Source organism: Pomacea canaliculata, linkage group LG11 (assembly GCF_003073045.1).
Source record: "Pomacea canaliculata isolate SZHN2017 linkage group LG11, ASM307304v1, whole genome shotgun sequence".
NCBI lineage: Eukaryota > Metazoa > Mollusca > Gastropoda > Architaenioglossa > Ampullariidae > Pomacea > Pomacea canaliculata.
Genome location: NC_037600.1, coordinates 1,506,833 through 1,534,131, shown reverse-complemented (window position 1 = coordinate 1,534,131; position 27,299 = coordinate 1,506,833). Strand labels below are relative to the sequence as shown.

Sequence of the window (27,299 nt, the reverse complement as noted above, 5' to 3'; positions counted from 1 at the left end):
TCTTGACGACCCCAGCGATGTGTTTACCTGCCCTGCCGAGTCGTACGTCACACTGCTGCACCGCATGTTGATGGATCCGACACACGGAGAGACCGTGGCGGCCTTGTTGTGTCTGACGATGATGGGGCTCAGCGACTTCTATGGTAACCAGCACAACACTCACACTGCATTAAGAGAACTCGGCTTCCGAGAATGTTCAGCCTACTGTCTAAATAGCTATTCCACCTATCTCAATAACTTCATCTTCTCTGAAGACTACACAAAGTTCTACTCTCGTGTGCTGTACGATGCCGCTGGTCTGGCGATGGGCCGTTCACGTCTTCTGCCAGTTCTACTGAAGATATGTGACATGGACTTTCTTCTCAAGTATGTCCGTGCTTTGACGGAACCATCTGAAATGCGGATGACGATATCTCTTAACGTTACAACTATCACGTATCTAATGGAAAGAATCCTCACAGACATTGCAAAAGGAAAGGTGGTAGAGATGTCTCAATACTTGTCGCTTCAAAGTGAGATTTTCTTGGAAAACTTGGAGAACTACAGTCGCAGCAGAAACAGCGGAGAGACAGAAATACTACAGGCAGCGGACCCACCTCATGGCTTGTCTCTGTTGTACTGGTCAGTGTGGACAGGCTGTGACTGGCTAGTAAACTGGTGTCTGGACTTTAGCATCAAGAACGGGAAAGCCCCTTCTAGCCTTCTACAGTCTGCTTTTGTTTGGGCTTTTGCATACAGAACAATGTGTTTCAAAACCAGTAATATGCAAAGTTTAAAACTGCTGCAGTTAGTTAACAAATTTCAGTCAGAGTTTGATCGCCAGGTCTCAAAAATATTCCTTCCGTTTCCAGATAAAACACTTTTTCTCTCTACATTGTCTGAGTCGATTTATGATCAGATTACATCTTGCAGTAGTCTGTTTTACTTACGGGATCCATCTTTACCTATACCGTCATCTGCAATGATCATGGACAGAAAAGGCGAATCGCTTCACCTGGAGTTTCGTAGCAAGCAGGTGTACCAAGCATTAAGACTGCTGTGTGAGACACACGTGAGCCAAGTTGATGACGAAGGCAACACGTTATTGCACGTTGCTGCAGCAGCCGGTGACGCAGATGTAGTTGAGCTCGTCGTGAGAAGTGGAGCGTTGCTCACCACCAGGAACAACATCAACCTCACGCCGCCTCAGGTGGCACAGAGACGCAACACAGGTGGGGTGAAAACACGAAAGTATTGTCGAAAAGGTAAGCACATACACAAAGCTTGTCAAGATGGCGATATGGTTACTGTAAAAGTTCTTCTCTGTTGTGGTGTGAGTGTGGACGACAGAGACAGTGAAAACCGAGTTCCACTGCATGCAGCTTGTCAAGAAGGTCACAACGAGCTTGTGAGTTTTCTCCTAGAACTGGGTGCTGATGTGAACTTTGTGGATAAATCTGGGTCTAGTGCTCTACATGTCGCCTGTGGGACAGGCCGTGAAGATACTGTAAGACTTTTGATCCAACATGGCGCTAATGTTAACATGTTTGACAGCTCAAGCATGACGGCAATTCACAGAGCCTGCAGTCAGGGAAATAAACAGTGCGTCTCCGTTCTCCTGGATCATGGAGCTGACATCAGTGTGAAAGACACAAATGGCTATACACTTCTTGACTACGCCTGCTATTTTGGAAAAAGGGAGACGGCAGCCTTACTGATACACCGTGGGGCTGATGTCGATTCCAAATCCACAGACGGCCTTACACCTTTACATTCTGCCTGCAGGGCTGGACAGACAGACATTGCAACTCTCCTGCTAGACCGCGGAGCTGACCTTAATGCTCAATGCTCTAATGGGTTCACACCTCTGCACCTTGCCTGCAGCGACGGAAAGAAGGAGACAGCGGATTTTCTGCTAGACCGTGGATGTAAGCTAAATGCCAAATCCACCAATGGATTCACTCCTCTCCACTCGGCCTGCAGAGCTGGAAAGGTAGACATTGTAGTTCGCCTGCTAGACCTTGGAGCTGATGTCCACACGAAGTCCACATATGGTTTTACACCTCTGCACTCTGCCTGCAGCAAGGGAAAGACAGACACCGCAGCTCTGCTGCTAAGCCGTGGGGCTGATCTCAATGTGAAATCTTCAGAGGGGTTTACACCTCTACATTCTGCATGCAGAGGGCAAAACATAGACACTGTCACTTTGGTGCTTGACCGCGGTGCTCATCTCAATGCCATATCAACAAAAGGCTTCACTCCTCTCCATTCGGCTTGCAGAGCGGGCAACACGGACACTGTAGCCCTGCTGCTGGATCGTGGATCAGGTGTCAACGTTACATACATGAATGGATTCACACCTCTACACTGTGCCTGCACTGAGGGCAGGACAGACACTGCAGCTCTACTGCTAGACCGTGGAGCTGACCTCAATGCCAAATCCACGAATGGCTTTACACCTTTGCACTCTGCTTGCAGGGCGGGAAAGACTGACACTGCAGCTCTGCTGCTAGACCGTGGAGCTGATCTCAAAACCAAATCCACAAAGGGGTTCACACCCCTGCATTGTGCCTGCAGTGAGGGAATGTCCTGCAGTGCAGCTCTTCTGCTTTGCCGTGGAGCTGAGGTCAATGTCGTGTCCACAGATGGCTTCACGCCTCTGCACTCTGCCTGCAGCAAGGGGAGGACGTACACAGCAGCTTTGCTCCTTGACTTTGGAGCTGATATCAATTTGACATCCACAAATGGTTTTACACCCCTGCATTCTTCCTGTAGTGAGGGAAATACAAACACAACAGTTCTGCTTCTAGACCGTGGAGCTGATCTTAATTTTCGATCATTAAATGGCTTTACTCCTCTGCATTCATCATGCAGAGTGGGAAGGACAGACACCGTAGCTCTACTCCTTCGCCGGGGTGCCAAAGTCAATGCAAAATCTACCAGTGGGTTTACACCTCTGCACTGTGCTTGCAGAGAGGGAAAGACAGACACCACAGCTCTGCTACTAGACAGTGGAGCTGATATTAATGTGAGCTCTGTTAATGGGTTTACACCTTTGCACTGTGCCTGCACAGAGGGAAAGACAGACACAGCAGCTTTGCTTGGAGATCGTGGAGCTGATTGTAATGCCAGATCCAAAACTGGTTTTACACCTTTGCACTCTGCCTGTAGAGCTGGAAAAACAGAGACTGCCGCACTGTTGATAGACCTTGGAGCCGATATTAATGTCACATCTACTCATGGTGAATCACCTCTGCATTCTGCATCCAGTGAGGGGAAAACACACACTGCCGCACTGCTGCTGGACCGCGGAGCTGACTTCGACTCTCGGACCACCAACGGCGAAACACCAGCAGACCTTGCCCAGAAGAATGGTCACAAAGATACCGCCGATTTACTGTTGATGTGGAGCGATTGAGATCAAGACAGACATAAAGATAAAGTTATTTTAATTGATGTAGTGGGCATTTCCAAACTCTGCCACAATACTGATGTACATTTTTAATATAGCTGAGATATAGAACGCTACAGCCGTCCACACATTATTTACTTACTATCAAAGAGAATTCAAATATTCATTGGAAAACGACATAGATCCTCTTGTTAGTACAAGTGTCAGATAATGTAAAGATATATTCAGTATTTGATACGGCTGATCTTTCAGTCTGTGTGTAGCGAGCTACAACACTTTACACAAAGGTACAAACCAAATCTGAACGTCAAACAAACTTAGTGGATACCTGTGAATACATCAGTGATTGTTTTTGGATTTGTTTTCTTTTTTTTAAGAACACTGAGGTTCAGTCCTTTCCTCCATCAGAAACGTCAAGTTGTGTAATTGATGTCTGGACGATCAGACCTAGCCCAGGCCCATAAAATCTTATTCAAGAACTTAGTGTGATCCACTTTGACATCTCTTCTGTAGACAGTACATCTGTTTCTCCCGGCTATCTTTTAAAGACTGTTTCATACATTTAGCAGGAAGTTATCCGTAATCAGGCAACTGGCGTACTCTGACAGCTTTAGACTCACAGGAGACGATGTGAAGACAAGAGCTGCCATCTTTTCCCCCCGCGTACAGTAACACCTCCTTGAAACTCGTTAAGATTCACCCGTGAAATAATATTATTAGGCCCGCCAAGGCAAGCACATATTTCAGTAAATCTATAAACTTTCTTTCATAACAGCATACATTTATTGAATTATATCAATAAAGTCCATTTTGAGGGACAAACAAGGAACGTCAGGACAGGACACATACGTGCACTACACACGACAGGAGAGAAGCATATGCTTCTCATCGTATTGGCAGGTTCATCCCTAACCATGACGGCTTCTCCTGCCGGTCTAGTCATAGAATTTTATATCTCTCACAGGTAACCCAAGTTCTGGTCGCTTTGTCCATGGACTCCTAACGACAACAGCCGCCCCTTGCGTCAAGAATTTCAGCTTCCTCTCGAATCAGCCCTTCCCGCTCAAGTCTCGATCTCAAATGAAAGTCTCGGTGTTGAAAGAAGGTCCAAGACATGTCGACCTTCTCCCCAGAAGAGCTGCCTGCGATGTGTTGTTAGCTTTACACACGATGAACTGCTGACAAGTGCCCGAGGAATTCCGAGCACGTTGTTTATAGCTAAACTTTTATTGCATTCATACACGGCATGCAACCCCAGGATGCACTGAAAAATAACACAGCCACCATCCAACCAATTTTCGAATAAACAGAGAGAAATGCCACATCTTGCCTTACAAGTGACAGAATGCTGGGATGGGATATTTCTCTCAAAGTTTTACCTGTTGTTGACATGGTGTAACATGACCTTCGATGTTTCTCTATACACACCCAGCATACATAACTGTGGCGACTGGTTCTCCGTGGTACTACCGAATGTGTCTGTCGAGGGTGACAATGATCATCGGGGCCACTTTGCCCTAGCCGAGATTCGCACTTGTTCTCAAGCAGAAGTGTCACCTCGTTGGCTTCATCCAACTCCGTTGCTCTCGACGGACTGATCTCTGAGCACTTAATGCCGGTTATTTTCACTAATGCTCTCTGTCAACGTGTCCAAGATACCGTCTTATTCAAATCTTTTCTGGCTGTGACTACGTGGTCAATAATTTTAGCCCTAGTCAGAAACTGCTGGAGATTTTCATGTCTCTCAACCGATTCCCACATGATGATCTGTATATTGCTTTTGGTAGAAATTGTGATTCTGGGCACTGACAGGAAGGTCGTAGCTCTAACGCCTCAAGAATACGATTGCAAGCATTTACTACTGCACTCCCCATGTCTACAAATACACTAAATATGACAATGACTACAAGATACGTGAATGCATGCAAGAAATCAAGGGCAGGGACTGTGTGCAGAAATGTCAATCCATCGCATTACTGTTCGTGAACCGCATCGACTTTTGCATCGGTGCGCGAGAAACAAAGGGTCACAACTAGTCAAGCACACAAGCATGATGGTTATTTCAGTTTCATTTTCTTCCCTGCGCTCTCTCACTCTAATCAGGACCAAAGAAGCAGTAGCAGAAGGCATCTTATGCAGCTATTGTAAAAATACATTTGCTGATTTCGGTCAATGTGTTTTCTGTACACCAAACTCCGTGAGCAACTGACCGTCTTCTCGCATCTGTTGTACTTGTGTCACACAACATGGCGGCCTTTGGCGACACTGTCGTCAAGGAAATGTCCACCTCACATACAGGTAGATTTGCAAGCTGTTTTTCTGCAAGGCAGACACAGTTTTCTTTCTCCATTTTCCCTCCTTCCTTCTGGCAGGTAATTGTTCGGTAAGATATAGCTCTGTAATCAGTCTCTACCTAATCTGCTGTTTCTTTTTTTAGAATGCAGAGATATCATCTGGTCACAAGGGCCCCAAGGATACCTTCTACTCGCTATCACTGTTATGTTGTACTTTGTTCGATGTACGTTATCCTTCTTACAAGTTAAAAGTACCTGACCAAGTCACACTTAATGTTAAACTTCATGTTATTCTTTTCTGCTGGCTAACACGGAAAACTCTTTCTGGAACAAAAGCGAAATGCCTTCTACACTCACAGGTAGGCTGGTGAACTGTTTCAGTGTCTCAGTAAACGATAGTCTGTGCACAGGTGTCAGTAAGCGGGAATGAGTACCTGACTCCTTAGAGGATTGAGGAAGGTAAGGCAGCGAGGGACAGGAGATGGACACCGACCCCACGTAAAGCTGACCCCGAGAAAGGTGAGGTCTCTAGCACCTCACCCCTAATGACCTGAAAAGGTCAGGGGATGACCTTTACCTTGCAGTAAGAGTACCTTATCATGTTTATAGTACACAAAGTGGGCTTATTTATCCTCTTTTCGCAGTTTCATCAGGAATACCTCAGTTAGTATTAGAGACATTTCCTTCTGCTGGCACATGTTCAATTCGTGCACACAGAAGAAATTATTCTATCTCTACTTTTCACATTTTCTTCTTTCGTTTCGCCATTCTTGTGGAATCTCTGCTATAGTAATATATTAATTTTTATTAGATTTTCAAATAGTTTTATTTGTCCATCACGATACAATAATAATTTGCAACAATATTAAATAACGAGCTTTTATATGCATTGTTCAGTCGATAATACTGATTATTCTAAAACTAAAAGAGACCTTACAGCTAATGTAGCGGAAGGATTAAATGTGTTAACAAAACAAGCGACTCAAATAATTAAATAGATGGAGAAGTAATAATTGGTGAAGATAAATAAAAGTACATAAAGCAGGAAACAAACACATTCTTTTGCATACTATGTACTGTAAAATTCTATGAATTATATAATGTAGTTAGCTCTTAGTGGGTGCTGAAACCAACTAAATATATTGACATTTCTGATACAAAAAAGTGCTCGGCGCAAGATCTTATTTGATTTCGTCAAGTCTTCCAGAACGGATGGTGTTCTAGTGCCAAGTTTTCACTGTATTTTGAGGATACGTATTTTTATAAAAGTTTAAATCATTCTACACTTCTGCGCGGTCACTTTAATTCCTTGCAATCCTATCTTATAAGGAATATCTATTTACAACTGTATTATTATTAGTCTGACATAATTGATAGTTATCATGGCGATTTAGTACGATCAACCTTCAAGGCTTATTAATTTTGTTCTTAGTTCGTCCAAAGCTGCAGTCAGCAGTCGCGGCCTTGGAGCGACACGGAAGAGTGGTCATCGTCGGTGGCCCTAAATCTGGAAAAACGTTTCTTGGCCACGAGCTCTTACGTCATTTCAGCACCCGCTTTACTACCCACATCGTCTGCAGCACTCGGAAGTTAAGGAAGCACCTAGACGAAGGGAGACAACGCATCTTGTTGATGGACGGAACCCTTGGTGAGGTTGGTGTGGACATGGAGGAGTACAAGGTGTGGCGAGCGCTGCTTCCCAGGCTCATGACGTGTACAGACGTCAGGCACTGTCTGGTAGTGGTCACGTGTTACCCTCACGTGCTGCTGGAACTGCAGGCAATGGAGGAAGGCAGCCACAGTTTCCTGCTGAAAGACACTTGCACAGTGAGTCTCAAGGAGATGGCGGAGGATGAGAGGAAAGAAATGCTGCACCACTTTCTCTCGGACCTCAGCATGACACAGCAGGAGAAACACGCGCTTGTGGAGCGAGTGTTGAAGGACGACATCAGCGGCGCCACCTTCCCGTGGTGCTGTGCGCGGCTTGTGCAAAGGTTACACAACTCGTCTCTTGACGACCCAAGCGATGTGTTTACCTGCCCTGCCGAGTCGTACGTCACACTGCTGCACCGCATGTTGATGGATCCGACACACGGAGAGACCGTGGCGGCCTTGTTGTGTCTGACGATGATGGGGCTCAGCGACTTCTATGGTAACCAGCAGAACACTCGCACGGCCTTAAGAGAACTCGGCTTCGTAGAATTTTCAGCTTACACTCTAGAGAGAGCCGCCTGTTTTCTGAAAAATTTCATTCTGTCTGAGGACTGTAGCACTTTTTTCTGTCGTGTCTTGTACGATGCCGCTGGTCTGGCTTTGGGTCGATCACATCTTCTGCCAGTTCTACTGAAGATATGCGACATAGACTTTCTTATTAAATATGCCCGTGTTTTGGTTAAACCCTTTGAATTTTTTCTTATCACCCCCTTAAACTCCAAGAACAGTGAGCATCTAATGGAAAGAATTCTTTCAGACATTTCAGAGGGAAATCTGATAGAGATATCTCAGTACTTGTCTCTTCAAAGTGAGTTGTTTTTGGAGAAACTGGAGAGGCACAACAGCGCCAGGAGGAGCGGAGAGATACAGTTAGTACAGGCAGTGGACACTGTGCACGGTCTGTCTCTCTTGTACTGGTCAGCGTGGACGGGTTGTGACTGGCTAATAAATTGGTGTCTGGACATCAGCATAAAAGATGGCAAGACCCCGCCAAACCATCTACAGTCTGCCTTTGTCTGGGCTCTAGCAGAGAGAACTAAGTCGCCAAAAGTTTCTGACGGTGAAAGTCGTAAAATTTTACAGTCAATTGAGACTTTTCGGTCAAGAAAAAGCAGTCAGATCTTAACCTTTAGCCTCCCTTTTCCCAATAAAACACTTCTTTTCTCGGAGCAGACTAAGCAGTTGTATAATCAGGTTACAAGTCTCACAGAATTGACTTACCTAGGAAATCCATCTTTTCCTATACCACCATCAGCATTGATCACAAAAAAGAAAGGAGAGTCGTTATACTTGGAGGTTATAAGCAAGCAGGTGTACCTAGCACTAAGACTGCTGTCTGACACACAGTTGAACCAGGTAGACGACAGAGACAACACGGTGCTGCATGTTGTTGCAGAGGCCGTTGACGAGGTTTGTCAAGCTGGTCACACTGACCTTGTGAGTCTTCTCCTAGATATGGGCGCTGATGTGAACGCCGTGAACGAGGATGGATTAACTGCTCTTCATCTCATGTGCAGTACAGGTAGCGTGCACTTCTTGACCAGCATGATAAAGCATGGCGCCGATGTTCACGTGACTGATGTTGCGGGCCGCACTCCACTTCACGTAGCCTGCGGTCAAGGCAGCAGCCAGTGCGTCTCCGTTCTACTAGGTCATGGAGCGGACATCAACCGTAGCGACATCAACGGCAACACAGCTCTACACGCAGCATGTTCTGTTAAGACAAGAGAAACTGTATCTTTGTTATTAGAGCGTGGAGCTGATATCAACGCTAAATCCATTTCTGGCAGAACATCTTTGCACTGTGCTTGCAAAAATGGAAATACTGACACTGCAACTCTGCTGCTAAACAGTGGTGCTGACATCAATTCAAAAGACGCTGATGGCATAACCCCCCTGCACTTGGCTTGTAGGTCTAAAAAGAAAAATATTACAGCCCTGCTGTTAGACCATGGAGCTGATATCAACGCTAGATGCAATTTGGGCAAAACACCTTTGCACTGGGCTTGCGGAAATGGAAATACTGACACTGCGGCACTGCTATTAATCAGTGGTGCTGACATCAACGCAAAATGCACTGATGGCTCATCGCCTCTGCACTGGGCTTGCAACTCTAAAAAGAAAAATATTACAGCCCTGCTGTTAGACCATGGAGCTGATATCAACGCTAAATCCATTTCTGGCAGAATACCTTTACACTGGGCTTGCGAACATGGAAATACCGACACCGCAGCTCTGCTACTAAAAAGTGGTGCTGACATCAACACTAAATGCACTGAAGGCATCACACCTCTACACTGCGCTTGCAACTCTAAAAAGAAAATAACTACAACACTACTGCTAGACCATGGAGCTGATATCAACGCTAGATGCAATCGGGGCAGAACACCTTTGCACTGGGCTTGCGGAAATGGAAATACAGGGATTGCAGGTCTGCTGCTAGACCGAGGAGCTGACATCAACGCAAGATGCACTGATGGCACAACACCTTTGCACTGGGCTTGCAAGTCTGAAAATACAGATGCTTCAGCGATGCTGCTATATCGTGGAGCTGATATCAACGCTAGATGCAATCGGGGCAGAACACCTTTGCATTGGGCTTGTGAACATGGAAATACAGGGATTGCAGGTCTGCTGCTAGATCGAGGAGCTGACATCAACGCAAACTGTGCTGATGGCTTCACACCTCTGCATCGTGCCTGCGGGGAGGGTAAGACAGACACCGTGGCTTTACTGCTAGACCATGGAAGTGATATAAATTCTAAATCCATGAATGGACTGACACCTCTTCACGTTGCCTGCAGCAAAGGGGAGAAAGACACTGCAGCTTTACTGCTGGACCGTGGAGCTGACATTAATGCTCGGTCTACCGACGGCAACAAACCTGAGGACTGTGCCGAGAAGAATGGTTATAAAGAGATGGTCGATCTGATTCGGAAGTGGACAGGTGACAAAAGCCTTGATGATCAACACCTATGTGCCAGTGCCTTTGTTTTCAAGATAAAATAATTAAGGGAACGATGTCACTCGTGGAACAATTAGGTCAGGAACTTTGGTAGAATGTGAAAGTAAATTCGGCGTTGTTATATATTAAAAATTTATATAAACAACTAATTTGTGAAAAGACGAGAAAATGTATGTAGATGAGATTTTAATCCACATCATATGTAGGATACCGGTGTTGACAAATATACAACAGCATAAGACGTCTGGAACCATAAGATGAAAAAATGTTGAACTGCCCAGCTTTTCGGAGACTAGTTTGACACATAATAGAAAACCATTTGCATCAATGTCGTTGTAACGATTCACGGTTCAAATATCTATGTCGTTTTAGTCATTCAATCACAGGCAGAAGTGTATGTTCATGGCATAAGTAGAGCAGAGACGCTAGGTGGGGAAGCCACGTGACCGTGTGATGTAAACCACGAAATGAGAGCAATAATCTAAATCCTAAATCTTAATTTCAGAGGCCTTAATGCATATCCCTTGACATATAACTAAAATGGATACCCAGACACAAAAATGGACACTTGCATGTACAAGGCATATAAATTCTCTGCCTCACTTTTTACTCACATGCATAGATTAATAGTCTCTGTAAGAACAATGTCGACTTGGATTAAGAGGTAGGTTTATAAATTGTTGCACATTCTGCAGTTTCATGTCGGTGAGACACCTTTAATATAATTTAGCGTGTCATATTACATGAGCAGAGAGAAATGTTAGAGAATGATGTCTGTAAAACACACTGTACAGCCACGACCACATTGCTCTTGGTCTAGTTTAAATCTGAGACACGCGCCCCTATCTACTTCGCTTCCATTCAATCTCAGTTCAGGTGTGAATGACAACCTTACCTGCAGTCAATGAATTTACTAAACAAAATTTACACTATTTACAAGGTGACCTTTAGCAATAACCTTTCTGCCCCTCCTCACAAGAACTATTTTACAAGAATCAGTACACCTCATCAGTGGTGATAGTGCAATCGGGGCTTCCTGCATGCAAAGCCTGGTGGCAATGAGATATACAAAATATACAAATGACTGTTCCAATTTAAAATAATGATTTTTGAAAAGTTGCTATGAATTTTAGTTGCATTTCGTTGCTTTCCTTTTTCAAACTTTTCTCTCTAATATATGTGTCTCCAGGTGGAATAAATTAAAAACTGACAGTGATACCAATAAATGCTTACCATACGCAAATAAATCTCTTGTAAATAAAGATAAACATCAGAAGAACCATAACTCTGGATCTAGCTTCTTTCTTTATTAGTTTTGTGATTAATTTTGCTTTTTATCGTTCTTCTATCTCCCACTTTTACTGGGTTTTTTTTTCTTTGTTGGAGACAGGCTGAGATAGCGACTGTGTAAGTCGTCACATGGGACGATTCGTGCTCATCACCGTGTTATCGTTGTTCCGTTTATGTGAGACTTTGTTCGACTACATCATCAAGATTGGTGATCATGTGCACCTGACCAACTCCCATTTAATTTTCTTTCGAGTATCGAGCATGTTGGCTGTGTTAACACTGTCTGCAGGGAAAACGAAATGACTACTTCATCCGCAGGTAGACTGGTGATGAATTTTGTTTATTATTGTTGTGTCTCTCTATACGATAGACTGTATCAATGTTCGCGAGTACAAGTCTGCAAGAAGTTTTGTAATAATTCTCCTGGTTCCGGCAAAATATTTATTCTCAATAATGAAATTAACCTGGTCATCTCATGACTCAATATTTTTAACTCAGCCTTTCTCCTTCTACCTCTTCACAGGTCAAAGCAGGTGTGCCACAGGAAACAGTAACATACATATAGCTTGTGAAAATGGCGACATCGCGGCTGTAAAAGATCTTCTATGTTGCGGTGTGAGCATAGAGGAGAGAGATAGTCAGAATCAAACTCTGCTGCATGCTGCTTGTGTGGGAGGCCACATCGACCTCGTGAGTCTCCTCCTAGAGCTGGGCGCCGATGTGAATACTGTGGACACTTGGGGATCTACTGCTCTACTCAAAGCCTGCTTAGCAATCCGTGACGACATTGCGAGTCTGTTGATTCAACATGGCGCTGATGTTCACGTGACCAACGACTCCAATGACACGGCGCTTCATCGAGTCTGCCAGTCTGAATACTACCAATGCCTTGCCATGTCACCAGACAGCGAAGACGACAGCACAGAATTCCTAAATGATAATCCATCTCCCAACAATATTTCCCCTCAAGTGAGAAATACAAACATCATTTCGTTGTTGTTAGACCATGAAGTTGATGTAAATGCCAAAGCCAGCTGTGGCGAAACAGCGCTGCATTATGCCTGCTTGCCGGACACTGTAGCTCTGCTGATGAAGTTTGGAGCTGACGTGAATGTCACGTGTGAAAGTCAAGAAACGCCTCTACACCATATCTGCCAGTATGGATACACAGACACTGCAGCTGTCCTGTTAGACCACGGGGCTGATATAAATGCCAACTCTGTCTACAACAAAACGCCTCTTCACCATGCGTGTGGTGAATATGGAAACACGAAGACCGTAGCTCTCCTGCTTGACCGTGGGGCTGATATAAATGCCAGCTCTGTCTACAGCAAAACACCTCTTCACGATGCTTGTAAGCATACAAATGAGGAGACTGTAGCTCTCCTTCTAGAGCATGGAGCTGATGTCAACGCCATATCTGTTAAGGAAAAAACTCCTCTCCTCTACGTCTGCAAAAACGGAAAGACAGAATCTGCTAATCTGCTGATAAACGGTGGAGCTGACGTCAATGCCAAATGTTCAGGTGGCCTAACGCCCCTGCACTCTGCGTGCGAAAATGGAAACACGGAGACAGTAGCTCTCCTGCTAAACAGTGGAGCCGATGTCAATGCCGAATGCACAGATGGCCTTATGCCACTACACTCTGCCTGTCTATACAAAAATACAGACACTATAAAACTCTTGCTGGAGCGCGGAGCTGACGTCAACGCCAAATACATCAAAGACAAAACACCTCTGCACTATGCCTGCGAAAAAGGAAAGATAGAAACGGCAAATCTGCTCATAAATTCTGGAGCTGATATAGAGGGAACATGCACAGATGGCTTAACACCTCTGCACTATGCTTGCGTTAAAGGAACAACAGACATTGTAGGACTCCTTCTTGACCGTAGAGCTGATATCAATGCCAAATGCATCAAAGGCAAAACACCTCTGCACTATGCTTGCATGAACGATAGAACAGCCACTGTAGGATTCCTTCTCGATCGAGGAGCTGACTTAAGCGCCAAATCTTTATCTGGTCAAGCACCAATACACTATGCCTGTGAGGAGAACACTGTAAAACTCTTGTTGGACTGTGGAGCTGGTGTCAATGACAAATCCACTGACGACAAAACACCTCTGCATTTTGCCTGTGCAGATGGCAAGATAGAGACTGCACATCTTCTGCTAGACCGTGGGGCTGAAGTCAATGCAAGATCGTCGTATGGTCTAACACCTCTACACTATGCCTGTAGAGAGGGACAGACGGAGGCTGCAAATCTTATGCTTCTCAATGGAGCTGATGTCCATGCCAAATGCACAGATGGGCTAACACCTCTGCACTATGCCTGCATAAACGATAGAACAGCCACTGTAGGATTCCTTCTCGATCGAGGAGCTGACTTAAGCGCCAAATCTTTATCTGGTCTAGCACCAATACACTATGCCTGTGAGGAGAACACTGTAAAACTCTTGTTGGACTGTGGAGCTGGTGTCAATGACAAATCCACTGACGACAAAACACCTCTGCATTTTGCCTGTGCAGATGGCAAGATAGAGACTGCACATCTTCTGCTAGACCGTGGGGCTGAAGTCAATGCAAGATCGTCGTATGGTCTAACACCTCTACACTATGCCTGTAGAGAGGGACAGACGGAGGCTGCAAATCTTATGCTTCTCAATGGAGCTGATGTCCATGCAAAATGCACAGATGGGCTAACACCTCTACACTATGCTTGCATCAGTGGTAGAACAGCCATTGCAAGAGAACTGTTGGATTGTGGAGCAAGCGTTAATGCCAAATCCATCGAAGACCAAACACCTTTGCACTGTGCCTGTGCAAGTGGAAAGATAGAGACTGCAAATCTTTTGTTAGACCGTGGGGCTGAAGTAAATGCAAAATCGTCGTGTGGTCTAGCTCCTCTACACTACGCCTGTAGAGAGGGACACACAGAGGTTGCAAATGTTATGCTTCTTCGTGGAGCTGATGTCAACGGACAGGTACTAACGCAAGGTGCCAGTGAAGAGGGAAGAACAGAGACTGTAGGACTTCCCGACAGTAGAGATGACGACAATGCCGGTATATTCAATGACCACACTCCTCTGCACTGGGCATGTTTTGGTGGTAAGACACACACGGCTACTTTTCTTTTGGATCATGGAGCTGATATCAATGCCATCTCTGCATATGGGCTAACACCTCTCCACTCTGCCTGTCTATTAGGAAACACAGACACTGCAGCTTTGCTAATAGACCGTGGAGCTGACATCAATTACAAAACAACAAACGGCAGTACACCTCTAATAATGGCCTGCAAAGGTGGGAAAACTGACACTGCTGTTTTGCTGCTAGACCGTGGAGCTGATGTTATGGCCAAAGCTATAAATGGTGAAACACCTCTTCATTTTGCCTGCAAAGCGAAGGAGACAGACCTTGCGACTCTGCTCTTAAATCATGGAGCTGATATCAATGCAAAGTTCGAAGGTGACTGCACTCCTCTGCACTGTGCTTGTATTGAGGGAAAGACAGAAATTGCAGCTCTCCTGCTAGACCGCGGAGCTGACATCATGGCCACATCTTCAGATGGCACAACCTCTCTTCACTTTGCATGTCTAGCAGGAAAGACAGACATGGCTGCATTGCTGTTGGACCATGGGGTTAATGTCAACGTTAAATCCGCAGAGGGTTACACACCTCTACACGGTGCCTGCCTAAAAGGAAAGATAGATACTGCTGCTTTGCTTATAAACCGTGGGGCTAATGTCAACGATAAATCTCACTTTGGCTACACACCTCTGCACATTGTCTGCGCATTTAGAAAGACCAAAATTACAGCTTTTCTGCTAGATAGTGGAGCTGATGTCTTGATCAAATGTATTTTGGGCGAAACACCTCTACACTGGGCTTGCAGAGAGGGAAATACAGAGGTTGCAGCTTTACTGATAAACCACGGATCTGACATCAATGCTGCAGCATATTTTGACCTAACACCTCTGCATTACGCCTGCAACCACGGGAATACGGACACTGCAGCTCTACTACTACATCGTGGAGCTGATGTCAACGCTCTGTCCACCGAGGGCAACACGCCTGCACAATGTGCACAGATGAAAAGCTACGAACAGACGGTCGATCTGCTCCTGAGGTGGACTGTTTGACTTCAGTCGTGATGATGTCTACTTGTCACAAGTTGGTTAAGTCCTTACCCCTGTTGGACAGTTGTTTGTTTTGACTTTTGTCAAAGGACTTATATAATATTATTTTCTCTTCGGTTGAACACTTTTTAAAATGATTTTACACGAGTCATGTGCTTTTTATTGTTAGAAAAAGCACCACTGATCCTCACAATGTTGTCTATAAGAGTTGAAAATTAATATGAAGTGCTTATATGCTCTTAGGCCAAATACAATAAAAATGCATCAAAAATTGTCAATCATTTACATATGGTGCGCACACACACACTCGTGTATATAAGGACGTGTCATGCAAACTAGAAAAAAGGCCAGGTTACCTCGGGTTTGCTTTGACCGTCAACTATTAGTTGACATTTGCATTACTTAGTTTTTTTCCTTTTATGTTTTCTTCATATCAGAGAGATTTTCAATCCTTTTCCCTTTCGTTGGTTAGCTGAGTTTACACACTAATAGATGTACAGTATATCTTTTGATGATAAAAATAACATGTAGAGTGTGATGATAAATGCATGACGACCACAGTGATGACATGATGATGATTGTACTACTAATAATAGATTTAGTTCTCAGATCTTACATTGGATATATTTCATTAAAATTAAACATATTCATTCTGTAAATTTTTTTCTGAATCGAGATGGTTATTACTTAATGCTAAAACTTACTTGACTTCGAGCTCTATGCTGCTGCTGTCGACATGAAGTTGTTATGTCAGCACCGACGTATAGTAAGCGAATCGTAGCTCTTAAATGCTTAGTTCTCTCTCCTAGTGGTAAATTAATGCATTTTTCACAACTGCCAAGAAAATATAAAACTTGTTTCCTCGTTAACAGCGATTTCTTTTCCTGTGTTATCGTATAAACAGTATTTGAGGAACACTTACGGAATCTACAGAGCGAGCAGACGACACCCAAATGCAGAAGATAGCCAATCAAAAGTCTCGGTTGTGTGCATGTGTGCGTCGGCTGTTCACTGGTGGCCCTTCTTACGCGAGCGTAAATGAGTTCCTCACTCCATTGTGTTTCTGTACGGCTAGTACCAGAGATAAATGAAATATGTGTGTCCCTGCAAATACACAAGATTATGCCAGGCTTGTGAAAATGTCGTAGCCTTGGTTTACACACTGCCAAGCCACTCCCAAGCAAACGTCTGCGCGCGCGTAGCAACAAATGTTTCTTTGAATAATTTTAAGGAGTTTCTTTAAATTTGATTTTAGTTATAGTTTGACTTTAATTAATTCATAGTGCTTTTGTCCTAATGTTTGCAGTCTATGTTACATTACTGAATGAAATGTGGATATTACCAATTGTAAATATATTATACGCTGGGAAAATAATTTACTATTATAATTACGAGGGGCCCAGAGTAGGTTGTCTGCCCCAGGGCCTGTGCTGGTTCTCGGCGGCCCTGTCTGCATAGTTGTTAATTCTCTTCTGTCCATGTCTCCTACTTAACAGTGAGAGTATGTTCATTGATCAGAGTGATTATGTGCTACATAAATCACATTTATTTATTGCTATTAATTCATACAAATGCATTTACACAACAGGTTCTTGCCTTCACTGTTTTGATGTTTGTGTGTTGTAGAGATCTACTGTTGCGCTTGTTTTTTACTTGGTATACTGCAAGTGAAGCTACAGCAAAGCTTTACAAAGAACTTTTTAGCTGTTTGACACAGTCAACAAGTATATTACAGCAAACTCCTCCACTCATGTAAGCAGGTGTAAGATCCAGAGTGTATCCATGATGTATGCATGTATTTCAGTGTGATTATGCTTTATGTTTATATAGGTAATACTTTCTGAAGATATATAAAGGTAAAAATTAAATGCTAGAAAAAAATTTTCAAAGCAAGAAGTAGTGAGAACAAGCATTACAAAAAATATAACATTGCAGCTGTTTTACACCATCACGATTATGGTTTATTACTTGCCCACAAATGATACTCAACTATAAAGCTTTGCAAGTCTTCAGAATCACAGTTAATATATTTTCTTTTTCCATTATATTCAAACACACTGTCTTTCTTCATAATATTTAATTAATTCACTTGGGGTTTTTTTTGTATCTTCATTCTCTGATTGTTGAAAATAAGTTTGTTAAAAGAATTAACAAAATTCAGTTGTCACACTTAATCAGTTGTATAATTAGCATAAGAATACATGCTTATAAAACACTATTATTGTCCTTGATATCACATCAAAACAAACTTCTTAAAACTTAATTGTTCAGTTTCTGGAATAGACCATTTCAAATCAAGAATGAAACACTCAAGGAACATGGTGTGAAGTAGCCTCCCTCTCCCTCTCAAGCAACTGAACTCCGTGAACTGCTCTCGACCCCAATTACTAAAATACAGGTAGGAAAATTTGATGAAGCCTCCTCCAACAGAGATTCCTAAACCAAAAAAACATTAGACATACTTCCCAACAGGACCTTTGTAAATATCTGTTTTAACTACTACTTTTGTACATATTCACCTTCTACTCTTTTGATATCTTATGTTTATTACTACTTGTTTAGAATTAAATTACTTAGCTTTTTCTTCCCCCATAAAAGGCAAGGGCTAAATGGGAAAAAGCATGTCCTGCTTACTTAACCTCTCATTAATAACGAATTGCCACTGTGAAATTGTAAAACCTCCAAGAATTTGAAGCTAAGGCCTTGAATCATCTTGTGCATAGCATATAATGACTTTTATCTGATGTAACCTGTAGGGTTCCATGGATTTTGTCTTTGCTCATTAGATCTCCAAATCATTTCATAAGGATATGGCATATTTGGCTTAGATACTGCATCTAGTGCTGACATCTGCAACAAGAAAGTATGTCATGATTAACAGTACGCCTCTGTTGTCAAACCCAAAAACCTTTCTATGCCAGTAGAATGTCTCTCTTTTTGCTTACAAACTTATGGCAAATTATAACCCTTTAATTAAAGTATCATTGAATAATGTTATGGACATGCAAGTAAAAATTCAGCAGAAAAATGACAATTACAAAACACTGCTAATGCATTAAAAATAAACCACATCAAACTTTTTTTAATGTAAATTTCAAGCATATTGACAGTATATAATAACCAGGCTCAATACCTCTTCTGTTGTTAGTTCCCAGCCATTAGATGCACCCATATTATCATCAAGTTGCGACGTCTTGGTTGCCCCAATGATCACAGAGGATACTATAGGCTTCTGCAGCAGCCACCGAAGTGACACCTGTGCCATGGATTTTCCTATGGAAAAAGATGTTTTTAATACACTAATACATTTATTGTCTTCAACAGGGTCAGAAGGGGATGAAAACAATTCTAATGACATCAAAGGTCAGCAAGTGCAATGATTTATTTTCTTTTACAAAAAAGTTATCACCTGTCCTAACAAATGTCTAAATCCATGCAAGCATACCTTTTGCCTTAGCAATGTTCTCCACAGCCTCCAAAACCTTCCAGTTGTGTGGATCATCAAGTTTTTCCCAAGATGGTGATGACTGTAGACTTAATGATTTGTCTGCTGACCAGCCCAGCCGTCCCTCCTGGGGCTTCTTACCCTTAAGCACCTTCCCGGTCAAAAATCCTCTGAGGAACAAGACAGGCAATCTTGTATTTTGATACAATAAGGAGGATGCAGACCCTCATCTCATGTTACATTTTATTCCACCTCTGCAGGATAGTACTTCCTGATTATGTAACATATGCATTTGCCATAACTTATTTGCGCATGTTTTAGGATCCCATTCAATGTACAATCACTCATTCACACTAACCCTTTCAATGGACTCCAAGGCAACACTCCCAGACCCTTCAGCTTGCAGACCTGAAATGGTTCGAGTTCGGAATCTCGGCTGACCAGACTGTACTGTTGCTGTAAATGACAACCATATCAAACATTAATCGAACCTACTTCCATCCATATTGATTAGATTTATATGGGGCATAATTAAGCTCACGAAGGAGCAGAGAGCATGTCCGTTGTAAGCGTAATATAAATCATATGCTTATCAGTATTATATACACCATTTAGGGTGAATCACATTGTACTGCTAGAATGTAACATCAGGACAATTAAGAATGTTAAAGTTCTGGCATTTTTCACTTGCAACAAATATTTCAACACCAAAGCCTCAAGGATAGCTTTTTATGACTATTCATTGTGTTTGCAAACTCTGAAAAAATTCTGATCACTTTATGTTGGTGCTGTAAGTTGTTATCATAACCTTTATCAATTAATTTTAAGATCAAGAAGTATTCACACATGTCAACAGATGAGTCAGACATTTCAATGGCATATGTCATTAATTTCAGATTAATGGGGTTGGGGAAGAAAAATAATTCCATGAACCTGAAGAGAAATATAGGCATTCAATCCCAGCTCCTTGGACAAATCCACAATCTGTTGCAGCTGCCAGCCTGAGACATTGCTGGCACCCAGGTATCGCACCTTGCCACACCTAACCAAATCATTAAGCGTCAGAAGTGTCTCCTCAAGTGGAACAGCATCGTCCCAGCCATGGGTCTGCATCACAAACAGCCTTCAGGGTTCTTGTTCATTTCATAACAATTATTGCTTCACATTTCCTCATTACTGAGCAAACTCCTAAATAACATTCACACTATTGTGCAATAACATCTACTGCTGCATTAACACATAAACAACAAACATCCTGCAAGCTTACTTAGACTCAATATGATGCTTGCTTGCTCACTCTCATGCACACACTTTTTTCATTATTCACCCTTTATGGGAAAGCCCCAATTACTACCTCCTTATTAGGCACCTTGAGTCTGTTTACTCGCTGCCAATCAGCACAACAGCACAGAAATAAATGTGGGATACGTTATGTTGTTGCTACTAAAATTTTTATGCACCTACCAATGCACAAGTAGCCAAACAGTAATTATATCTATCATCTGAATGGCTGCTATGTCAAAAAATAGCAGTGGAGCGGGAAACAAAATTGAAACCAGCAGCCAGCAAAATGTTTGGTGAGCAGTCAGTATAATATGGGTCAGCTCACATTCCAAACATTGCTCACCTGATACAGGTCAACATAATTTGTCTGCAGCCGCTCCAGACTTTCATCAATACTCCTTGTAATGTGCCTTCGACTCAGACCGACAGCATTAGGATTGTTCAAGTCCATTTGAAATCGAACCTTGGTGGCTATTACAAAGCGCTCTCTTTCTTGACTGATGACAAAAAAGGATTATTCTTCTACTTAAACACAATGTTTTGTTCAATAAAATTTCAAATAATAAAAAGAAAAATGGTTTTTAACATCAATATTTACATAAATTATATAATGGTTATCAATCAATCAATTATTAATGACAGTCTCACTGAATTATGAAAATCTTTGTCATTAGATGAAATGCAATTATGGTTTTTTATGGATGAAGAGTCTATTATAAAACAAACTCCCAATAAAAACAAAATATGAAAACCTCACCTTGAGAGCCATTTGCCAACAATTCTCTCTGATGCACCTCGACCATAGATATTTGCAGTGTCAATGAAGTTACCTCCCCAGTCCACAAAACGATTGATGATTTCAAATGATGCTTCCTCTTCCTTTTGTCCTGGAAAGCCAAACTGTGAAGAGAATTTGAGAATGCTTTAATCACATGGCCAGTATACTAAGAAATAAAAATACAAAGCCACAAATTGTTCTTATCTGTTACAATTTCTGGAGAGAAGGCAGAAGCACTCTAGCCATAGCTTACAGTTGTAGGAAAGTGAGTTGTTAGAACCCTGTTTCATCTAGGGGTAAGGTGACCAGACGTTTCGGGAGCGAAAGCGGGACACGTGCCGAAGATGGTGTCGTCACCGACAAAAAACGCCGAAAAAAGTGTGTGTGTGTGTGTGGGGGGCATATCAGCGTACGGTATTCAGATTTTTAAAGACAACCGGGACATTTGATGGACTTCCAGAAAGCCAGAAAGCGGGACATTGGGCGTTCCGCCCGATATTCAGGCGGGACACGAGGTCAAAAGCGGGACTGTCCCGCCAAATGCGGGACGTCTGGTCACCTTATCTAGGGGTCAACTTTAGCGAAAGTGGTGCCTGTCTCCTCTGGCTGCCTTACTTTCCCCAGTTATCTACTGAAAGGTACCCACTCCACAGCTGGGTCTACTGAGGGAAGTATGCTGCATCATACAGGGTGTCAAACCTGCTGGTGTAGGCACATTCATGTGCTTGCTTTAAGCACCAGGCTATTTGCTTCCCTTGTTTAAAGTTTCACTTCTGAGAAAAACTGTAACAACTCACAGCAATTCAACTGCCATCATAGATGCTACAACAGCTTTAACTAATTCTTAACCCAACCACTATTTCAAAGGTTTTAGAAACTGCTACTGGACTAGCAAGAAGGTACTGGAATATACAATGGTACTGATGGAGAAATAATCTAGGAAAAGGAAATTATACATTTAACATGGGTGGGAGCCAGAAATTTTCCTGGGACTGAAGATTTTTCAAGAGCCATGTAGTACTAGAGCATATGCATATAACGTTATATGACACATGGTTGCATACGCGTTTCACGTTTTTCACATACATAACACACATATGTCATACAATGTCTTTAGTAGTTAACAATGACAAATGTCCAACTTTATTAACCCTAATGGGCAATTATAACTTGGGAAGTGTGTTCTGTTACAAAAGTTTAAAAAAACTGCTAGTTACAATATTAGGCGAGTGGTGCATTATAAGAACGTGCATTCTTATATATAAAACATTCTTAAGGTACACCTATATCACACACCCATGCACACATACAACTGACAATCTATAATCTATGGTTGAGCATGTGGACTGCAGAGGTTGTAAACCATTTCAAGTCCCTATTGCTTTTGCATATAGGCATAGTATGTTTGCCTGCCTGAACTCAATATAACAAATTCTCCTGCTAGGACATGTTCTGGTATGGACAAAATGCTGTAAACTTTTCTGACAATTTGCTGATCATAAAAAGGAATCCAAATTTCTGTGCTTAACACCAATTATCTTAGAAAAATATGGACAGTATGGTTCAAACTGTTTATATCATGGACAGAAAACTGTAAAACCAGCATATGAAGGAAAAAAGTGAAAGACTTTCAATGAATGACTGATAAAAACAGTTCAATGTTGCTGTGCTGACTGAAAAACTATTCAGCTATTGAAGGTACACATGCTGATCATGTTTACATCCCATTTTAGCCTGCAATCAAAAACAAAGCCTACGTACCTGAAGGAGTTAACTGTCTCAAGAGGTACACAATAAAACAAAATTTTATTTTCCTAAAGTCTATGCCTATCTCTTTTGTCTTATCTACATTTAATTTTGATAAGGCAAATAAAAACAAGTAAAAAATCCAATACCCACCAAAACCTAACACTTCTTATTTTTTTTAAAAATCCAGTGATTGATGTTTGCATTGGTCTCCCTGACATTCTGGGAGCAGGCATTTCGGGGTATTTGTCAAAATGTCAATTTGTCCAGTTATTATGTTGGCAGGCTGTGTGGTTTCTGTTGGTCTCTTAGCTGTCTGTGTTGATGGCTCAGTTGCTGGATGATGTAACTGCTGCTTCTTAGTCGGCTGGAAGCTGATGCAGTCCTCCAACTTCCTTTTTTGGACAGCATACTGGCAAACAGTGTCCTGTTGTTTTTGTTTTTTTTTTGTTTTTTTAGCATGATTAGCCTCTCTTTCCAAATGCACTGTATATGATGCATGTGCAGAAATCACATTTTTTATCATTTGGTCACTGGGGACCATCTGTATGGCTCTCAGTCCTCTGGCCCTTAAATCATACTTAATAAACCCAATGGCTTCAACATTTTTAGGTGTAAGGTTGGTTCTGTCTTTTTCAACAATGTCATCCATAATATTAAAGGTTTCCGCTGCCCGGCATTTTATTCGCTTCCAGTAATCGTTTTCTTTGAGTACGGATCAGTGACTAAACTTATGTCGGTGACGATACGAACATCGCCAGTGAAAAGACAGATAAAGGTGGAAACACTGAAAGGACTTTTAATTGTGAAGTGCAACTTTGACAGCGAAAATTCACGAAATCCTTGTGAAAAAATGTATGACACAATCTTGCAATGACTGAAACTTTACAAGGAGATTCACGGTCTATGAAGTACGGTTTGGGAGCAACAGCCCCGCAAGATGACGAAGGTGCCGGACCATTATTGGCACGATAATTTATACAGCGCCTCACCTGCACGTCCGCAAAGTTGGCTGAGCGGGAGATAAGGCAGGAATATTTATATTTAAATTTTAAATACCGGTTTTCTATTTTAATATTGTAGTGGCGTGGACAGATCTGCCGTTGAAAGCATCACTACTCGGTAAAGTCAGAGGAAAGATTCCCCCCCCCCCACCCTATTTATCGGCGTTCTTTGTCGGTGACGACACCATCATCGGCACGCGTCCCGCTTTCGCTCCCGAAACGTCTGGTCACCTTACCCGAGGTCATCTTTATGTAAGGTGACCAGACGTCCCGCATTTGGCGGGACAGTCCCGCTTTTGACCTCGTGTCCCGCCTGAATATCGGGCGGGACGCCCAATGTCCCGCTTTCTGGCTTTCTGAAAGTCCATCAAATGTCCCGGTTGTCTTTAAAACTCTGAATACCGTACGCTGATACGCCCCTAACCCTCACTTTTTTCGACGTTTTTTTGTCGTTGACGACACCATCTTCGGCACGTGTCCCGCTTTCGCTCCCGAAACGTCTGGTCACCTTACTTTATGACTTATTGCTAGCTGTGTTAAACAAGTTGTGACAAAAAAATTGATGATCAGAAAACGCTTCTAAGTCCTAATGAAGCAAATTATTGAACCCATGTCTTCACGTTAAACCCGACAATAATAACAAGCAGTTTATTAAGTTGTCGTCACCATATTTCGCTTTAAGAAAAAACCGGTACTGTCACAGACGGTGGGAAAGGTTACAAACAATTAAAACACTAAATTCGTGCGTTATTTCGCGAAATTAATCCAACCTATCTAACTGGATATAAATCAGTGCTTCCGGCATCATATCAATAGGGATGTTGATACACGTACTCCATTACGCGCGGATGGTCGGCTCCAGGCCCCGCGTGGTCCTAACGCCGCCTCTGCCTATTACCACTAGCGTATGGTATCGTTCACGATACGAGAAATTTTCGCTTTTTTATTCATAGTCCCTGGTCCTTCGTAATCAGTGAAAATTTTGAATTTTACTTTCCGTCCCAGTTCCGTCCTGAGATTTTTTCTCAGGACGGAAATCCGTCCCCCGGACGGAGAACTCCCATCCCTGATTTAATGATAAAAAAAGAAAGAGAAATATACAGATAGCAAGAAAAATGGAAGAAAGGTTGAACAATTTAAAATATCAGTCTATAATCACTCACAATGGATTCTCCAAACGTCATGGCACCCAGGCAGATGTTGGACACCCGAAGACCTGACTTGCCCAGAAAGTTGTACTGACATTTGGATGTTTCAGGAATGCTTGCCATTTTGGTGATGTCACACTTGTTTTTATTTACTAAAAAGATTCAGAATAAAAAGCATGAGTTCATTTAACTTGGTTAATGGTTATGACTGCAATATTTTTTTTCATTATCAGATTTGTTTTAATATCACCACCAAGTACAGCTTTTATACAAATTCAGTACTAAAGACAAAATAAAAAAGATGATGAATATTTGTGTTTAAAAAAAGATGCTTACAGTGAGATCAGAAAGCTATCAGAAATAAGTATTTCTTTCCTTTCTCATATCTGTGTGTATGTGCATGCTTTGTGAGACAGAAGGGCTATATTTTTATTTTTCAAGTTGTCTTTCATAATACAAATGCAGGCAATCACAAGATGAAGGTAAATTGTAAGAACAAGCCACATCAGTGGAAGCTAATTAATGCTTACAGCAGAGCACAGATGTACAAAACCCAATATGTTGTCCCTGACAACTGTTACAGCAACCATATTCTAATAATTCTATAAGATATATTTATGTAAAATTTTGATACACCTTACCTGCATTAAATTTATATGCAGATATAGTTTTGTCTTTTAAAGTGCTTCCACCTAACAGGTGATTTTGCACTGTGAGGGCATGGTTTCATGGCAATTTAGATACACTACATTGCTTGCATCATTGTTGTAACATTAAACAGGTTTTTCCCAAACTCTGACAGTCTAATAATCTGTCATCAGTAATATCATTGAGGTATATAAAAAGACTAATCAACCCAAACATTACATACTCACTGAGAGTTGCTGAGCATTGGAACTCCCTGCCGACTAACTTTAAATATGTACCAGAGTTGAACAGCTTCAAGACCCAGACAATATTTAAGAAATTTTATGAGGAGATGTGACACACAGGCAAATGATAGCCAGTCCCTTGGCATGGCCTTGTTCACTGCACTGCATGGATCCTCCCCCCTTTTTTTATTATAAAGAAAGGTACTGTAACGTTCCACACTCTGGGGATTTTTTTTCTATGGAGTGGGGACTACAACTTTTATCCTTTAATCTAATTTTTTTAGAATTTTCCTCATTTACTAACCACTCGTGTGTAAACAACTCTGTATGTTCAAGTAGTGATGTAGATCTTAGTACACTTGTCCTAATGTTTGTAGTCTATATATTACCTTACTGAATGACATGTAGATGTTGACAACTGAATTGTAAGCATGCTATTATACACAGGGAAAATAATTTACGATTACAAGGGGCCCGGAGAGATCGTGTACATCCTGGGCGGCCCTGGGTGTGAGCAAAGCATACAACTTACAACAGCAGACCACAGTACAGGTCACGTCACCCTAGTGATGTCTACAGTATATATATATAGGTTACAAAGCCGAGTGCTGTTATCAGCAAAGCGTCCTTTCAAATGACCTTATTATTCCCGAGGGTACATATCCTAAAAAAGAATCGAAATTAATACATCGAAGGCACCTATTCATATTGTTTCATACTAAACTATAAAAGTACCAAAACGACAATAAACTCTGTAACTCGACTAACGAGTCATAATTCGGGCTATGTGGTGCAGCCGAGAAAATAAATCATGCAAACCAACCTTAACAAAGAGGTGACTTTCCCGATGCCTTGACTTTATAACTTCTGCTGCGATACACGACAAATGCAGTTGGACTGAAGTCTGAAGGGTGCATGTCCTGCACATCGCCTTTTATCAGGCCTTCTAGGTCAAGGCTGCGTATCTAGCTGTCTCCGGGGCGAGTGAATGTACTCAGACACAATAACAATAAATTTTTATAAGGAATTAAACTGTAGTGTCATTGATGGACAGATGAGACTGCAGTTCTTCTCAAGGAGTATTTATCTTACAACTACTCATATCGTGCAAGCTTTAATTACAGCCAATTTTCTCTCACAAAGACTCAGACATTGAGGGCTGAAAGTCGGAGTGTGTAAACTATTCTTGTTAGATAAATATACATTGTTTACCAAAAGTTGTAGTTAAA

The 27,299-nt window shown here is 42.1% G+C and overlaps 3 protein-coding genes across 3 annotated transcripts; 2 read left to right on the top strand and 1 right to left on the bottom strand.

Moving 5' to 3' along the window:
- Nucleotides 1–254: 254 nt before the first annotated feature.
- LOC112575636 (ankyrin-1-like) lies at nt 255–3,397 on the top strand. Its single transcript, XM_025257612.1, has one exon. The coding sequence runs from the start codon at nt 305–307 to the stop codon at nt 3,395–3,397; it is 3,093 nt and encodes a 1,030-aa protein (XP_025113397.1). The 5' UTR covers nt 255–304.
- A 2,519-nt stretch (nt 3,398–5,916) lies between these two features.
- On the top strand, nt 5,917–17,512 carry LOC112575635. The gene is made up of 4 exons (XM_025257611.1): nt 5,917–6,044; nt 7,118–10,403; nt 11,907–11,971; nt 12,177–17,512. The coding sequence occupies exons 1-4, from the start codon at nt 6,026–6,028 to the stop codon at nt 15,794–15,796; spliced, it is 6,990 nt and encodes a 2,329-aa protein (XP_025113396.1). The 5' UTR covers nt 5,917–6,025; the 3' UTR covers nt 15,797–17,512.
- Nucleotides 17,513–17,729: 217 nt separating this feature from the next.
- Nucleotides 17,730–27,046, bottom strand: LOC112576031 (uncharacterized oxidoreductase YajO-like). Its single transcript, XM_025258246.1, has 9 exons — nt 26,894–27,046; nt 25,214–25,350; nt 21,280–21,422; nt 20,866–21,019; nt 20,172–20,345; nt 19,597–19,694; nt 19,239–19,408; nt 18,927–19,066; nt 17,730–18,643 (listed from the first exon to the last, which is right to left on the bottom strand). The coding sequence occupies exons 2-9, from the start codon at nt 25,319–25,321 to the stop codon at nt 18,530–18,532; spliced, it is 1,101 nt and encodes a 366-aa protein (XP_025114031.1). The 5' UTR covers nt 25,322–25,350; nt 26,894–27,046; the 3' UTR covers nt 17,730–18,529.
- Nucleotides 27,047–27,299: the final 253 nt, after the last annotated feature.

Excerpts from the sequence above, each read along its gene's own strand:
- LOC112575635 (XM_025257611.1), top strand. Across the intron at positions 10,404-11,906 it reads GCCTTTGTTTTCAAGATAAA|TATCGAGCATGTTGGCTGTG; the intron begins ATAATTAAGGGA and ends TTTTCTTTCGAG. Across the intron at positions 11,972-12,176 it reads AATGACTACTTCATCCGCAG|GTCAAAGCAGGTGTGCCACA; the intron begins GTAGACTGGTGA and ends ACCTCTTCACAG.
- LOC112576031 (XM_025258246.1), bottom strand. The coding sequence starts at position 25,321 with ATGGCAAGCATTCCTGAAACATCCAAATGTCAGTACAACTTTCTGGGC. Across the intron at positions 19,695-20,171 it reads ATGCCTATATTTCTCTTCAG|CAACAGTACAGTCTGGTCAG; the intron begins GTTCATGGAATT and ends TGTCATTTACAG. Across the intron at positions 19,409-19,596 it reads CCTTGGAGTCCATTGAAAGG|AGGATTTTTGACCGGGAAGG; the intron begins GTTAGTGTGAAT and ends CTTGTTCCTCAG.
- LOC112575636 (XM_025257612.1), top strand. The coding sequence starts at position 305 with ATGGGCCGTTCACGTCTTCTGCCAGTTCTACTGAAGATATGTGACATG.